We start from the raw sequence: 18004 nt of genomic DNA, 5'->3' as shown, positions 1-18004 counted from the left end.
CAACATTACTTAGCCTCTCTGTGTGTGACATTGTCCTGTAGCCTACTCCATGTCTGGGTCTGCTCTACCTAAACCTGGCCTGTCAACAGGATTCATGCTAATTAAGGAGCAGCTACATTGAGATGGAAGTTGCCTGGCCCTTCCCACAGATCTAGTACTAGACCCCAATTACTAACCTTTACCTTGAGGGGCATGAGAACATTTCTGACCCTGTATCACTGGTTAGGACCAACCTCTACCTACTCCCCGGAGAGAGAGAACACCCAGCAGGGGGCAGAAGAGAGACAGAGGGAAAGAGGGAGGAAAAGATTCACTGGGGCCATTTGATTCTCTCTAGTCAAGTCTAGCATTCTCTGTTCTATTCTCCATCCAACAATCCCCAGCAAACCCCAGGTACACACTCCTCACCACTCCTCACCCCCCCCCCCCACACTGCCTTGCAGGCTGGGATTTATCGTAATCCTCATCATGGCCCTTGGCATCACACTCCGCAACCCCTGTCTGCCCGTTATCTTCGAGTGGAGAGATCGTGTCACTGTGTTGGGGGTTACTGCTCCTCTATCAAAGATGGAGGCTTGTGAGAGAGGGGAGTGGAGCAGCTAGGGAGGACTGGAGCGACAGACAGGCGTACGTAAGGAGGGCACTGAGTTTGACAGCGGATAAAAGGTCCTACCTACAAACCTTATCTCAGTCAACATAGGGCCCGCTCCTGGGATGGGACTTTATCGCTGTCAGAGTTCAAGCCACATAGCCAGCAGGGCCTCAGGGTACATTTGATGCATAAAAAAACCTGGTAATAGTGTTTGGCTTGGAGTGTGAACCAGGTTGGATATCCTCCTGTGGAATATGTAATAGGGTTTAGCTCTGATAAAAGATACTAGCACTGCTGCCAGAGGTTGATTGGAATGTACTCAGGTGCGCTCGCAGCAGGGTTGAATAAAGAAGTGATTTACTCTCTTTTATCAAAACATAGCTCGTTTGTTCGATATTCTGTTTCCTAGGCTTAGTTCCATTGACTGTGTGGAAGGTTCAGAGAGAGAAAGCGAGGCAGCCAAATGGCAGATGAAGAATGAGAGCTCAGTTTCAGTGCCATCGACTGTGTTCTCCATCAATGCTACTCTGTCCCAGTGTGGCACACTGCCATCGCTCGGGCAGGGTAGAAGAGGGCAAAGGCCTCCCCCTCCCCACTGTCACTCAAGCATTTACATAAATGTCCCTTTTCCCCCAACTGTGACATTTGCATAAATCCTCAGACTGTGTGAAAACTTTGATTCAGAGTGTTGACCATAAATGGATGTTGTTTGGCTCAGAGAGGGCCGGACTGGGAGAGACGAGCAGTGGGAAAGAAGATATAACCTCTCTTGACATTCTCTTTTACTGTAGTTCCACACTGCAGTTGAATCACATTTCCCACACAGAAATACATGACACACCTCATTCTCATATTGCATCAGTCAATTCCATGGTTCTGAACCCAGGTTAACGCAAATGGAATACTACTTTTTCAACGACAGTTCTTAAACTGAAATGTGGAAGCATCCCCCTTTTAAGTGCACTCATCTCCTCGTCCTTCAAAACAACCACTCTTCATTTCCTCCTGTCTTGCCTGTTCGTGTCCACGGTGGCCAATCTGTCAGTTCTCATTCAGCGGGCTGCTCCAGCCTCAGACAGGATGCAACATGGCTCCCCCTGGAGTGGCTCCCTGCATGTCCTGCCATACCCTGGTGTTGCTATGAAACAGCAGTCACTATGAGGAGATGTGGGGAAATCCTTGACCTAACACACAGCTGAGATCTAACAGTCAAGTGTTCCTCCTCTTCTTCTCACCCTGACGAAGGCTGATGATAGAACTATCTCACAGACTTACAGAGACCCATCCTACTTTATCTCACAGACTTGCAGAGACCCATCCTACTTTATCTCACAGACTCACAGGGACCCATCCTACGTTATCTCACAGACTCACAGGGACCCATCCTACTTTATCTCACAGACTTACAGAGACCCATCCTACTTTATCTCACAGACTTACAGAGACCATCCTAATTTATCTCACAGACTTACAGAGACCCATCCTAATTTATCTCACAGACTTAGAGACCCATCCTACTTTATCTCACAGACTCACAGGGACCCATCCTACTTTATCTCACAGACTTACAGAGACCATCCTACTTTATCTCACAGACTCACAGGGACCCATCCTACTTTATCTCACAGACTTACAGAGACCATCCTACTTTATCTCACAGACTCACAGGGACCCATACTACTTTATTTCACAGACTCACAGAGACCCATCCTACGTTATCTCACAGACTCACAGGGACCCATACTACTTTATCTCACAGACTTACAGAGACCCATCCTACGTTATCTCACAGACTCACAGGGACCCATACTACTTTATTTCACAGACTTACAGAGACCATCCTAATTTATCTCACAGACTTACAGAGACCCATCCTACTTTATCTCACAGACTCACAGGGACCCATACTACTTTATCTCACAGACTTACAGAGACCCATCCTACTTTATCTCACAGACTTACAGAGACCCATCCTACTTTATCTCACAGACTTACAGAGACCCATCCTACTTTATCTCACAGACTCACAGGGACCCATACTACTTTATTTCACAGACTCACAGAGACCCATCCTTCTTTTTCGCACAGACTCACAGAGACTCATACTACTTTATCTCACATACTTGCAGAGACCCATTCTACTTTATCTCTCAGACTTAGTGACTCATCCTTCGTTATCACAGACTTTCAGGGACCCATGTTACTTTATCTCACAGAGTCACAGAGACCCAACCTACTTTATCTCACAGACTTAGTGACTCATCCTATGTGCGGCAGGTAGCCTAGTGGTTAGAGCGTTGGGCCTGTAACCGAAAGGTTGCTAGAACGAATCCCAGAGCTGACAAGGTAAAAATCTGTTGTTCTGCCTGTGAACAAGGCAGTTAAACCACTGTTCCTATTCCGTCATTTTAAGTAATAATTTGTTCTTAGCTGACTTGCCTAGTTAAATAAAGGTTAAATAAAAAATGACAATCTCACAGACTTACAGAGACCCATCCTACTTTATCTCAGACCTAGAGACCCATCCGGCGTTATCTCATAGACTCACAGGGACTCCTTCTACTTTATCTCAGACTTACTTATACCCATCCTACTTTATCTCAGACGAGTCTCGCAGAGACCCATCCTAAGTTCTCACAGAGACCCATTTTACTTTATCTCACAGACTCACAGAGACCCATCGTACTTTATCTCACAGACTCACAGAGACCCATCCTACTTTATCTCAAAGGGACCCATCCTACTTTATCTCACAGTCTTACAGAGATGCGTCCTACTTTATTTCAGACTCACAGAGACCCATTCTACTTTCTCTCAGACTTACAGACCCATCCTACTTTATCTCAGAGAATTAGAGACCATCCTTCTTTATCTCACATACTTAGAGACCATACTACTTTATCTCACAAACTGACAAACACCCATCCTACTGTACCTCCTACTTTATCCCACAGACACAGAGACCCACCCTACTTTATCTGACAGACTTAGTCCCATCCTACTTTATCTCACAGAATCACAGAGACCCATCCTATTTTATCTCACAGACTTAGTCCCATCCTAGTTTATCTCACAGAATCACAGAGACCCGTCCTACTTTATCACAGACTTACAGAGATCCATTTTACTTTATCACAGACTCACAGAGACTCATCCTACTTTATCTCGCAGAGACCCATCCTACTTTATCTCACAGACTCACAGAGATACATTCTACTTTATCTGACAGATCTTAAAGAGACCTTCCTACTTTATCTCACAGACTCACAGGGACCGAACCTACTTTATCTCACAGACTTAGACCCATCCTACTTCATCTCACATACTCACAGAGACCCATCCTTTGTAATCTCACAGACTTAGAGACCCATCCTACTTTATCTCACAGACTTTCAGGGACATATGCTACTTTATCTCACAGAGTCACAGAGACCCAACCTACTTTATCTCACAGATTCACAAAGACCCATCCTAATTTGTCTAATATACTTACAGAAACCCATTCTACTTTATCACAGACTCACAGAGACCCATCCTTCGTTATCACAGACTTTCAGGGACCCATGTTACTTTATCTCAGAGTCACAGAGACCCAACCTACTTTATCTCACAGACTTAGTGACTCATCCTATGTTATCTTGTGCGGCAGGTAGCCTAGTGGTTAGAGCGTTGGGCCTGTAACCGAAAGGTTTCTAGAACGAATCCCAGAGCTGACAAGGTAAAAATCTACTGTTCTGCCTGTGAACAAGGCTGTTAACCCAATGTTCCTATGTCTTAATTTTACATAATAATTTGTTCTTAGCTGACTTGACTAGTTAAATAAAGGTTAAATAAACAATAAGAAATGAAAATCTCAGACTTACAGAGACCAATCCTACTTTATCTCACACCCTCACATAGACCCATCCTGCATTATCTCACAGACTTACAGAGATCCATTTGACTTTATCATGAACTCACAGAGACCCATCCTACTTTATCTCACAGAGAACTGTCCTACTTTATCACAGAGTCCCATCCTACTTTATCTCACATGCTTACAGAGACCCATCCTACTTTATCTCACATAATTACAGAGAACCAATTCTACTTTATCTCACAGACTGACAAACACCCATCCTACTTTATCTCAGCCTCACAGAAACCCATCCTACTTTATCTCAAAGGGACTATCCTACTTACTCACAGACTTACAGAGACCCATCCTACTTTATCTCAAAGGGACCCATCCTACTTTATCTCACAGACTTAGAGATGTGTCCTACTTTATCTCAGACTCACAGAGACCCATTCTACTTTATCTCACATGCTTACAGAGACCCATCCTACTTTATCTCACATAATTACAGAGAACCAATTCTACTTTATCTCACAGACTGACAAACACCCATCCTACTTTATCTCAGACTCACAGAAACCCATCCTACTTTATCTCAAAGGGACCATCCTACTTTCTCACAGACTTACAGAGATGCGTCCTACTTGATCTCAGACTTACAGAGACCCATTCTGCTTTATCTCACAGACACAGAGACACGTCCTACTTTATCTCACAGACTCACAGAGACCCATCCTACTTTATCTCACAGCTCTTACATTGACCCATCCTACACTATCACACAGACTTACGGAGGCCATCCTACACTATCACACAGACTTACGCGATTCCAATGATGGTTCTCTTTCTATCACTTAAGAAACGACGGACCATTCTTCCTTTCTTTCTCTTCCTCACATGCCCCTGATAGGAGCTGTTTAAATAGTTAACCATGGTATTACATCACTCTACTATTGGGAAAAATGGAAAGCATTCTAGTTTGCTGAGGATAAGTCGATATTCAATTAACCCAGGCAGACAGTCATGGTGACTGTTTATCAATAGCTCTTTTTTAACTGCACGCCTCTGGCACACTTAATTACACTTCCCGTTAATAGCATCAAACTAGTGAACAAACAAACAACCACAACATTGGGCTAAGTTAGGAAAGTAGCAAGAGAGAGGAGGATAACTCTCCCTGGTTAGAGGGTTAGAGGGGAGTCTGTCTGTTGGATTCACTTCTAATGCCATAAGGCATGTCTGACATGTCTTTACATTAGAGACAGAGGAGGACCTTGTGTTAGTGAGATGCAATGATTATACATCCTCAACGTATCTGCCCTGTTATTGATGTCTATCTGGGAGGCGTTGACCCTTGACCTCCTGGAATCATTCAAAAGCCCAGTGTATGGAAGCCCCTTCCCCACCCGGGGTCAGAACAGACAAACAGTGCTTTCCTACACACTGCCCCACCATGGCTCCCCAGCTGTCGCTGTGTTTACACCTTGTGAACGCTAAGCAGACATGTTCAAATGTCAGACTCAAGAGACCAAACATGGGCTGATGAGACAGTTCAGTTATACAGAGACTGTTCTCCAAGCTCTGATGCTGATGGTCACACCGATTCATCATGGATGTGTAGCTTTGACCATTTTGAACAGAGATTGTAATCTGGTTCTGATGAATTGAGATGTTAATCGGTGTACCACATCAGTCAGATATAACCATGCCGTATTAACTTTACTCTACCTACGTCATATATGCAATGTATTGTATGTCAGGGCGTGACAGAAATGTGAAAGTATTTTGCTAGTCATAGAACTATAGTGAAAACGTGTTCTAAGTGCTCTCTGCAATGTCCTGCTGTTTATTTATATAGATGTCCATCATTCTGCAGCCTACCTTAGAGCTAGCCTGAGGTAACAGACTACACTGGTCCTCTCTTACTCACCTCTCTCCACCTCGATCTCTCTGTTGTCTGTCTGTCCGTCTCGCTCTCGCTCTCGCTCTCGCTCTGTTTCTCTCTCTCTCTCTTACAGGGATAGTACATGTCTCCCAGCCTGAGGCCAGACTAACTGGTCGACTACTACAGTATCTGAGAGGCACAGAGAAATGATGTGTGAAAGCACCAGCAGCTGCACCACATTACATTACGGGCTTCATTTCAAACTAGGGTGTGGTGGAACTGCAGTAACCTCCCAGTGAAACTGGGATCTTGTACCAGAACTGTCTGTTATACCGACTCCCTGGTCTCGCCCTGGCCCTGCCTTTGTCTGCCACTCCATTGTGTGAATGCCAGTGAGCACTTTGGCTGTTATCACCCAACCTAGACAGTGGCTCAGAGTGACGTGTTTTTTAAAACATTTATCTCCCTGACTTTGTTCACAGACACAGGGAATATACATGTTTAACACTGCTCATAGAATCAATCCAGATGTATGGTTTGATCAGGGTGTTACAGAAGGGTGCTGAGTCGTAGCTATGCTGAGAAGGGTTGACGATTTCCCTCGCTATACAAAAGCAGTACATATTCAAATCTCTGTGGTTCACAAAACCGTCCATCCCTCCAAATAGGAATTGATCTGCGAGTGTTTGTTTGTTGGGCTTAAAGATTATTCTCAGACGGGTAATCCTTTGGAGCAGTCTTTAATCAAAGACATAAGCCCACAATGCTCTTTAGCTGGGGCTCAATTGGAATTCTCCCAGCCTATCCTCCTTCGTGTTGACCCTTTATAAGTGAGTTGTGCCTCTCTCTCTCTGTCTGTCCTCTGCAAAGTTTGCTCTCAGGGTTAACATGTTGTTACCTCTTAGCCGGGCTGGAGCCAGCCCCCTTTTTCTTTCCTCCGATGTGGGGGTGAGCTTTCCTGGGACAAAGGGATGAATATATAATGAATAGAAAGAGAGGGGGTGGGAGTGACAGAATGACAGCGGGTGTGTGTGTGTGAGAGAGAGAGAGCGAGGGAGAGAGAAGGAGGGAATGATATAGAGCACTTGACTAGTGTTTGTCACAGGGAGCAACATTACAGCCAAGCCCAGAGAGGTGGGGAGAGGAGGAAAGTGGGAGAAATTAGCTTTTCATCTCCCCATAAAAGAGTGGATTACTAACTCATTACAGGCTGTCTGTAGGATGTGGGATACATGAGGTATTCTGTAGTTAGAGAGTTTGAGAAGCGGCGCTCGGCTCGGTCTAACCGCCTCTAACTCCCCCTCTCCCCTGGTGCTGCAGCACATGGTACGTTCCGTTTAAAAGGGTGCATGTCATCTCTCTATACGCTGGGTCCTCTCACAGAGCAGCTGCTCACAGCACATTCTCCTCGGCAGGAACACTCACTTTCCCTAAACCGCCTGCTGTGTTTGATCTTTCTCTCTCTCTCCGTCTCTCTTTCTCTCCCTATCGCACTCACTTTCTTTCTTTGGCAAAACACACATAGTCACACAGAAACAGTCTACTGGTTAGGGACAGGAGGATACTGACTGTATGCAGTAACAGGTAGACACAGCATCTCTCTCCTGGCTGAACGGAGGGGAGAGAAGAGGGACTGGCTGCTGGAATTTTTATGTGTGAAGTAAACTGTGAGGGAAGAGGAAGAGGAGGAGGAGAAGAGGGGGAGAGGGTCTCAGTCTCTTCATCCCCCAATGCTCCACTTGACACCATGCTGCTCTGTGTGGGTTTGGTCCTCAGGGGAAAATCCTTAAAATGATGGAAGACAATAAGCAGCTGGCTCAGAGGATCGATGGGGCCATCCAGTCTGCCAGTCAGGAGGTGACCAACCTGCGCTCAGAGCTGTCGGCCACCAGCCGTAGACTGGCAGAGCTGGGGGCCAGCAGCCCCCCCTCGCCCCTGGAGAACAACCACCAGCATCACCAGCACAACCACCATGACCATGACAGCCTCCGCTACCAGGGTGAGTTACACTCACTGAGTGTGTGTGAGTGTGTGCGAGTACATATACCTTTACGTGTGACTGTCTTTAAAACGAGTGTGGGAAATATTTGGGGTAACGCACAACTGGCCGTCTAGATGACTAATCTCATTCCGCTGTTCCTCCGCTAACTTATTCCTCCGCTGGATAACTCACAGCAGCCTGATAGGGAAGTGGGAGAATGGAACCAGGGAAAGTCTACCCCTGGTGTGCGTTCTCAGGCAGCGGTAGAGTCTCTGTGGGTTTCTCTGGGGCTACGCTCCCCCTGGCTCCGGCTCCGTGGTTGGCTCTTTCTCTCTCTGTCTGTGTGAGCCGGGAGACAGTTGCTACCAGACGCTCTGGCATGAGTCTTGCGCCACAATACACTGCCATGAAGGGGAGAGGTGTGAGAGCAGTGAGCACATGGTTGATCAGGGTGATCTGGATAGTCGTACTCATGTTGCTTCATTCACGTCATAACATGCACTAGGCGGTGTCTCTTAAAGTTTGCTCATAGATGTAGTGGAGCCTATAGGATATAAGTGTGGGGGTGTTTCAGAGCTTGTGCGTTCGCTGAGCTGTGTGTGATGGGATTCATGACAGTAGGATGTAGTGGTTTGTGAGTCTGCTACTGCTTTGTCTTATTTATAGTTCCACTGAGAGCGGGCAATTGTGCATGTCAGCTACAGTATCAGTCAAAAGTTTGGACACACCTACTCATTCAAGGGTTTTTCTTTATTTTTTAAAACTATTTTCTACATTGTAGAATAACAGTGGACATCAAAACTATGAAATGACACATATGGAATCATGTAGTAACCAAAACAGTGTTAAACAAAATTATTTTCCTTGATGACAGCTTTGCACACTCTTGGCATTCTCTCAACCAGCTTCACCTGGAATGCTTTTTCAGCAGACTTGAAGGAGTTCACACATATGCTGAGCACTTGTTGGCTTATTTTCCTTCGCTCTGAGGTCCAACTCATCCCAAACCATCTCAATTGGGTTGAGGTCGGGTGATTGTGGAGCCCAGGTCATCTGATGCAGCACTCCATCACTCTCCTTCTTGGTCAAATAGCCCTTACACAACCTGGAGGGCCATCCCACTAAGCGCAAACAAGATGGGATGGCGTAACGCTCAGAATGCTGTGGTAGCCATGCTGGTTAAGTGTGCCTTGAATTCTAAATAAATCAGTGTCACCAGCAAAGCACCCCCACACCATCACACGTCCTCCTCTATGCTTCACGGTGGGAACCACACATGCAGAGATCATCCGTTCATCTACTCTGCATCTCACAAAGACACGGAACAAGAAATCTAAAATCTGTACTCATCAGACCAAAGGACAGATTTCCACCGGTCTAATATCCATTGCTCGTGTTTCTTGGCCCAAGCAAGTCTCTTCTTATTATTGGTTTCCTTTAGTAGTGGTTTCTTTGCAGCAATTCGACCATGAAGGCCAGATTCACGTAGTCTCCTCTGAACAGTTGATGTTGAGATGTGTCTGTTACTTGAACTCTGTGAAGCATTTATTTGGGCTGAAATCTGAGGTGCAGTTAATTGCCAATTTCTGAGGCTGGTAACTCTAATGAACCTATCCTCTGCAGCAGAGGTGACTCTGGGTCTTCCTTTCCTGTGGCGGTCCTCATGAGAGGCAGTTTCATCATAGCGCTTGATGGTTTTTGCGACTGCAAAAATATTTAAAGTAAATATACTTTAAAAGTTCTTGAAATGTTCTGTATTGACTGACCTTCATGTCTTAAAGTAATGATGGACTGTCGTTTCTCTTTGCTTATTTGAGCTGTTCTTGCCATAATATGGACTTGGTCTTTTACCAAATAAGGTTATCTTTTGTATACCAACCCTACCTTGTCACAACACAACTGATTGGCTCAAACGCATTAAGAAGGGAAGAAATTCCACAAATTAACTTTTAACAAGGCACACCTGTTAATTGAAATGCATTCCAAGTGACTACCTTATGAAGCTGGTTGAGAGAATGCCAAGAGTGTGCAAAGCTGTCATCAAGGCAACAGGTGGCTACTTTGAAGAATCTAAAATCGAACACTTTTTTGGTTACTACATGATTCCATATGTGTTATTTCATAGTTGATGTCTTCACTATTATAATACAATGTAGTAAAATAGTAAAAATAAAGACAAACCCTTGAATGAGGAGGTGTGTTCACACTTCTGAGTGGTACTGTAGACCATAAGAGATTCTGGTATAGTTTGCTATTGTTTTGATTCATTCAGAGAGGAGAGATGTATGAACAATACCATTAGTTCATTATTTAGCATCTGTTCGTCTGTGAGATTTCTTCTCCTGCTGTTGGGGGTGTTTCTTCTTGAGGCCTGACACCTCAAGACATCAGCTGTTGTGCACAGACGACCAAGAGGATGAAAGTTTGATGTGAGATGAAGAGACTGACGTCCTTTTAGTTTTCTGAAATTCCACAAGTTGAAATTCCACAAATTAACTTTTAACAAGGCACACCTGTTAATTGAAATGCAATCCAGGTGACTACCTCATGAAGCTGGATGAGAGAATGCCAAGAGTGCGCAAAGCTGTCATCAAGGCCATGGGTGGCTACTTTGAAGAATTTCAAATATTATTTATATATATTTTTTTGACTAGGTGTGTTCAAACTTTTGACAGGTACTGTATGTCAATGCAAGTTTGTAAGTAGGGATGTCTCGGTTGGCGTAGGCTGTGTGTTTGTCAGGTGACATCAGAGAGGAAGGGACTGACACTCCTTCCTCGTAACCTCAGGCTGTTCGGTTCCCGACTGAGCTTAGATATGCCAGGGAGGGGAACAGGAGATATTGAGCTGGTGGCTCTGTGATGCGTCGTAGGTGGCTCTGTCGTTCTGATGGTCCTCTCTGTGTGTTGGGCAGATGGTGTTGAGCAGAGCAGCAGGTGATCTCAGCTGGAGATGGTTGGCCCGCAGGGTTTAAAACACAGCACAGAGTCGACTGGTCAGTGCGAAATATCTACCAGCTCCCCCAAGCTTGCTCTGCTTGCTTGGTTTTAAACTCTCTGTTTGAACAGGTTCCATTAGCATGTTAGCATTCCCACACTAAGTGGATGCTATCTGAGGGCCACTACAGTACACTGGGACTGTGGGAGACGGTTGGGTTCAGCGGTTGGGTTCAGAGTGTGACTCCCTCCCCTCCCCTCCCTCCTTTGCAGTCATGCAGTGTTAACAGGGAGCCTTAGTTCTGCATTCTCACATTCCTCTGCATCAGGGCAGTGGTGTCATGCTTCCTGTTCCCTGGCAGGGCGGGCGGCAGGGCAGCCAGTCAGGTGACTGGAGTTATGTGAGGCTGATTAGGCAAAACCGAAACAGATATACACGTACCTCTCGCCCCACTGCATCTTGGGAAAGGAACTCGGTTAAATACTCTCACCCGGGAAAGAGAGGGGCCCACAAAGCTGAACACTTATACTGTCTTTGTTTAAGGACATCTTACAAGATGAGGCTTAAGATTGTTCATGTGTGAGACTTAGATTTCTCTGATTTCTCCTCTTAGTCAAATTTCACCACTTCGTCAGAGGAGGTATCAGATAAATCAGCTACAGCACTCAGTGGATTAAGAGATTAAGAGTTCGTGAGGTGTTCCCTTCTCCATGTCTGGGTATTTGTTAGTCTGTTTGTTAGTCCTGCCCTGAGCCGGATCAAGGCTAGTGAACAGACAAGACTTGTTAGTATGCACGGGCTGACTCCTGTAAATATATTCTACTGTGCAGAAATGGCAGGAATTTTCTACTGAGTTTCACCTCTGTGGGACCTCAATAACATCACTGACAGATGTCCAGTAAGGCTATAAAACGATAGCTCAATCTGCTTCCTTGCCCTTGGAATGCCCTTCTAAAACCAACCACTGGCTGGCATTGACACAAGATTAAATCACCACTCACCAGCCATGATGCCCTGTGACGAAGACTAGTTCCCTAATTTTGAACCCCCTTAGAAGTAGCTTCTAGGTGGCAGCCCACTGGGCACACACTGGTTGAATCAACGTCGTTTCAATGAAATAACGTTGAACCAACGTGGAGTAGACGTTGAATTGACATCGGTGCCCAGAGGGAGCAAAGCCAGTGTGTTCGTGATCTGACTCGTAGTGAATTTGCATAAATAAATAAGCCTATGTGAGAATCGGCCTGTTTTCTGCTGGTGTGTTGCACTTTGTACCACCCCTGGTAATACAGGAGTATCTATCTACAGTAGGAGGCTGCATCCACTGTGCTGTTGAATGTAACAAATGACCTGCCTATTCCAGGTGCTGACACTAATCTATTCATCATGGGGGTGATGACCCCCTCGGCACGATTGGCCACTATACTTAATCCATCACTTGGATGTCTGCGATCTGTTTAGCATTCCTAAATGTTGCTGATGTTCCAGCGACAAATCAAATACATTACGGTCGCCCCTAATACGTGTCTGACTGGGGGGGGCTATCTGCACGTCTGAGCCGGAGGAGCAGGACCAGAATGAAAACATTTCTGTCCTCTAAAATCAATGCACTGTAAGCCTATTCCAATATATGTAGTTGTGGCTGTCTGATCATCAGCATCCTGCAGACGCTGGGTGAGCGTGCACTCATCACAGACTCATGGGAATCTGCCAATTAGACGCCATAAAGCGCCTAAGATGCAGCCGTAAAGAAGGCAGCCTTCAGGTAGTCAGAGAGACAATTCTGTTCCGACAGGGGGAGAATACATCTGACTTATAACAGGCTGGATTGTGCTGAATACCAGGGGAAATAGCTGTAATATGGGCTGTATGTTACACCTGCCACAGGGGCTGTCGGTCATGGTCAAGGTTGGAGTGAGGGATTGGGGATTTAACTTGGAAGCATTGTTCAGGTTTTAATCTGATCTGAGACAGTTCTTGGTGGGCCTGAGAAATGGTCCGAATTTTAGGGTAAGGGTTCAATTGTGGCATTAGTGATGTAGTTGGAATGAAGGACAAGCTATACTCTCTGCACCCTACTGAAGCATGGAGAGGATTGTGGACTTTTACCGGCTGAAAGACCCCTTTCGATAGTGCACATGCTTCTAGTCAGTTTGAAAGGGAATAACCTCCAACACTTCTTAATACAAAGTAATTTATACTCAACTTTTCTCTGCAGATGAGAGAAGTGAAACCATGTTAGTTTATGCTGCCTACAGAGCCCTGTGAGGAAGACTAGTTCTCACCATCTGGCCTGAGTTTGGTAGAGGCTCCAGCTCTCTCATTACCTCATGGTGCTCTGGAGCAGTAGAACTAAAGGCTGGGAACAGAGCTGCAGGGGAAAGCCCCACCTCCTCACCCCCTCTCTCCCCCTTCTCTCCTGGGACCACCCGCCTTCCTGTTCCCTCTCCACAGAGAAAGTATGCCCTGTGCTGAGCCAGAACCTCCCTCTCCTCCCCCACCCTCCTAACTCCCTGCCTGGCCTCCCCCAGCCACGCCCTGTCTGTGGCCAATGCAGCGTGAGAGGAACTGTGTCCAAACAATAGCCAGAGGCAAGGCTGGCCTCTCTGTCTCTTTCTCTTTCTCCCTCTCTTTCTCTCTTGCTCTTTTTCTCTCTCTCTACCCCTCTCTCTCTCTCTCTCTCTCTCTCTCCAGAGGAAAGGCTAATCATCCCTTCAGCTCACAGAGAGCTCCAGGGGCTCCAGCTCCACTGCTAGCCAAGCCCCGAGGCACTGAGGCAGTGAGGCATCACCTCACTGGGGAAGAATGGGAGCTGGACCCCTATGATGTTGACCATGGCCTTGTGTGATCAGAGAGGGGGACACCTGCAGATCGAAGAGCTATTTTCTTATTGAGAAATACAGTAAAACCTTACTCAGGGTTTGATGAATTGGGAATTGAAGAAATTAGATTTTGCTGCAATAAGTTTCGTTGAAATTCGGATTTCATGTATAGAATACAGGTCTGCAAAATCAATTGCAGATATGCAGTTTAGTGTCTCTCTTGACTAGACTAGTATGATTTGTGTTTACATTGTCAGCCGTTGTTCTACAGTGTCTGGTAGTGGCTTGTAATACATAATGACTCTATTGTTGTCTGTCTGTTCCCTCTGTTAATAAGGCTAGGCCTGGTAATGAGTCCATTGAGACTGAGCCAGGCACGTTGCAGACAGACAGGCCTGTATCAGTGTGAACAGTAGTACATGCAAACTGATGGAGTGATGATGAACAGAGATGTTCCATCCCGACTACAAGATGTTTAGGTGTTTTTGAGGAGGAAGCCGGCTGGGTGCAAGTTCCTGTTTATGTTCAGGTAGGGATAGTCAAGACATGCGAGATGGGGATTACAGTGCCTTGGAAAAGTATTCATCCCCCTTGGCATTTTTCCTATTTTGTTGCATTACAACCTGTAATTTAAATATATTTTTATTTGGATTTCATGTGATGGACATACACAAAATAGTTCAAATTGGTGAAGTGAAATGAAAAAAATAACTTGTTTCAAAAATATATTAAAATGGAAAAGTGGTGTGTGCATATTTATTCACCCCCTTTTCTTTGAAGCCCCTAAATAAGATCTGGTGCAACCAATTACATTCAGAAGTCACATAATTAGTTAAATACAGCCCACCTGTGTGCAATCTAAGTGTCACATGATCTCAGTATATATACACCTGTTCCCAAAAGGCCCCAGAGTCTGCAAAACCACTAAGGAAGGGGTACCACCACCAAGCAAGTGGCACCATGAAGACCAAGGAGCTCTCCAACAGGCCAGGGACAAAGATGTGGAGAAGTACAGATCAGGGTTGTGTAATAAAAAAAATTATCAGGAACTTTGAACATCCCACTAAGCACCATTAAATCCATTATCATTTTTTTTTAAAGAATATGGCACCACAACAAACCTGCCAAGAGAGGACCGCCCACCAAAACTCACAGACCAGGTAAGGAGGGCATTAATCAGAGAGGCAACAAAGAGACCAAAGACAACCCTGAAGGAGCTGCAAAGCTCCACAGCGGAGATTGGAGCATCTGTCTATAGGACCACTTTAACTGTACATTCCACAGAGCTGGGCTTTACGGATGAGTGGCCAGAAAAAAGCCATTGCTTAAAGAAAAAAATAAGCAAACACATTTGGTGTTCGCCAAAAGGCGTGTGGGAGACTCCCCAAACATATGGAAGAAGGTACTCTGGTCTGATGAGACTACAATTGAGCTTTTTGGCCATCAAGGAAAACGGCCATCAAGGAAAACGCTATGTCTGGCACAAACCCAACACCTCCCATCACCCCGAGAATACCATCCCCACAGTGAAGCATGGTGGTGGCAGCATCATGCTGTAGGGATGTTTTTCATCGACAGGGACTGGGAAACTGGTCAGAATTGAAGGGATGATGGATGGTGCTAAATACAGTGAAATTCTTGAGGGAAACCTGTTTCAGTCTTCCAGAGATTTGAGACTGGGACGGAGGTTCACCTTCCAGCAGGACAATGACCCTAAGCATACTGCTAAAGCAACACTCGAGTGGTTTAAGGGGAAACATTTAAATGTCTTGGAATGGCCTAGTCAAAGCCCAGACCTCAATCCAATTGAGAATCTGTGGTATGACTTAAAGATTGCTGTACACCAGTGGAACCCATCTGACTTTAAGGAGCTGGAGAAGTTTTGCCTTGAAGAATGGGTAAAAATCCCAGTGGCTAGATGTGCCAAGCTTATAGAGACATACCCCAAGACACTTGCAGCTGTAATTGCTGCAAAAGGTGGCTCTACAAAGTATTGACTTTGGGGGGGGATGAATAGTTATGCACGCTCAAGTTTTCAGTTTTTTTGTGTTATTTCTTGTTTGTTTCACAATATAACATATTTTGCATCTTCAAAGTGGTAGGCATGTTGTGTAAATCAAATGATACAAACCCCCCAAAAATATATTTTAATTCCAGGTTGTAAGGCAACAAAATAGTATTCATCCCCCTTGGCATTTTTCCTTTCGCAAGCCACTGTATGTTTACGTTTTGGGGTCCATATTGGTTTAGTCACCATCATTCAATTGAAGGTCCGGGTTGACAAGGCATAGGGGTTAGTGAAGAGGTGTAAAGTGGAATGTGTGGATTCCATTGGGGTCAAAAGTTCCTGATGAAAAGTGACCTCGACTTGATTTGGGATTGATGGAGTTGGAAGACAGGGAGAGTCAGAAATGTGTCCCTCTTTCTACCTGGTGAGGGGACATACCTCCCTTCTGGGACCCTGCCTGCTCTGCCTGGTGAGGGGCCACATTTCTCCCTCTGGGGCCCTGCCTGGTGAGGGGCCACATTTCTCCCTCTGGGGCCCTGCCTGGCGAGGGGCCACACTTCTCCCTCTGGGGCCCTGCCTGCCCTGCCTGACGCTGCAGCTGGTGATGGTAGCTCTTCTCTTCAGCTGGACAGCAGATGGCCTCGGTGGCAACGCCAGGCAGCCAATGACATCAACTGCTTCTTAATGGAGCCGACTGAGTCTGAGGCTGGCAGCGGAGCAGAACCAAGAGTGAGGAGACACACTGAGCCAAGCTGATACTTTCACATGTTGGAGTTGGAAGTGAGCGAAAGTCAATTCAAGGAGAAACTAAGAGTGTTTTTGAACCATACAATTAACTATTTGATACTGTAGATTCCTTCCCATTATAATTCCCTGCCATTGTGATGATATTGTTAATATGGTTTAACCACTGTTTTACATAGATAGCTAGATGCCTCCATCTCTAGTAAATTAATTTCATTCATGAAAGACAACGTTTTATTGGTTTTCCACTCTTCTCTAATTCTATTCCGTATCCCACGAGTTAGCTGAATAGTTAAGACATGGTTTAATGGGGACTTCCTGGGTCTGTTGTGGTCATGGCTGGGTCACGACTGTCTGTCTGAGGATGCCCTTTATTAGCTGGGACTAGGACTGAGCTGGGGCAGCTGCTGCTATTGCTGCATGGGAAGATTCCTCCGTTCTCCCCCTCTTCAGTTCCCTCCCTCTCTTCAGTTCCCTCCCTCTCTTCAGTTCCCTCCCTCTCTTCAGTTCCCCTCACTTGGCCCCCTCATCATAACATTATCAGCAGTGACACACTGCATAGTTCCTTTCCCGCCATAGATGACGATGGGGGGAGAAAGGAGCTTTGCTACAGGAAATGAGGCAATAAGCATCCTTCATGTCCTTTCTGTCTTGGTGGGAACCTGGGGTTTATTACGCCCCATATTTCAGAGCGGAGGGTTCGTTTTATGTATTGGGTGAAATAATGCTTCCTGTTCCGGTTTATGCAATCTGTAGCAAATGTATATCTGGAGAGGATCAGGAGGTGGGTCCAGGAAGGGGGTAGCTATCTCACTGAGGATGGGTCGGCCCTGTTACTGTGTGATTGTGATTGTAGGAGACGCTGCTTTAACTAGGGGGACTGGGGCTGATGCAGGTGCCTGCCTTGGTCTATGCGTGACTTAACACTGATGAGATGAGAGCAGACAGATTGAGTGTGTTCCTCTGTGGGGGTGGTAAAGAGAGGGTGGACGGAGGGGGGGGGGCATCTCTCAAGGAACTGGCGCTTCTCTAATGATATGGACAGGACAGGCCTATGTCCAGAGGCAAGTGGACCGTGATGATACAAACCACTCTGGGATTCTGCTGTGTTAGACATATTAGACAGAGTGGGAGCAGAAGGCAGGGACAAGGAGGCAAAGAAATGTTTAACAGTGAAGTCCAGTCCAGTGCACTCCC

The 18004-nt window shown here is 45.8% G+C and overlaps 1 protein-coding gene across 1 annotated transcript in view; it reads left to right on the top strand.

Moving 5' to 3' along the window:
- LOC120064940 (kazrin-like) overlaps positions 1-18004 on the top strand; it is a 152069-nt gene that overhangs the window by 56752 nt on the left and 77313 nt on the right. Inside the window, exon 6 of the mRNA XM_039015540.1 lies at positions 8092-8314. Coding sequence (XP_038871468.1) covers positions 8092-8314 — 223 coding nt within the window. The remainder of the gene's footprint in view (positions 1-8091; positions 8315-18004) is intronic.

This window comes from Salvelinus namaycush, chromosome 20, assembly GCF_016432855.1.
Source record: "Salvelinus namaycush isolate Seneca chromosome 20, SaNama_1.0, whole genome shotgun sequence".
Classification (NCBI taxonomy): domain Eukaryota; kingdom Metazoa; phylum Chordata; class Actinopteri; order Salmoniformes; family Salmonidae; genus Salvelinus; species Salvelinus namaycush.
Note: the sequence above shows the minus strand (reverse complement) of the source record. Positions and strands in the feature narration are given on the sequence as shown.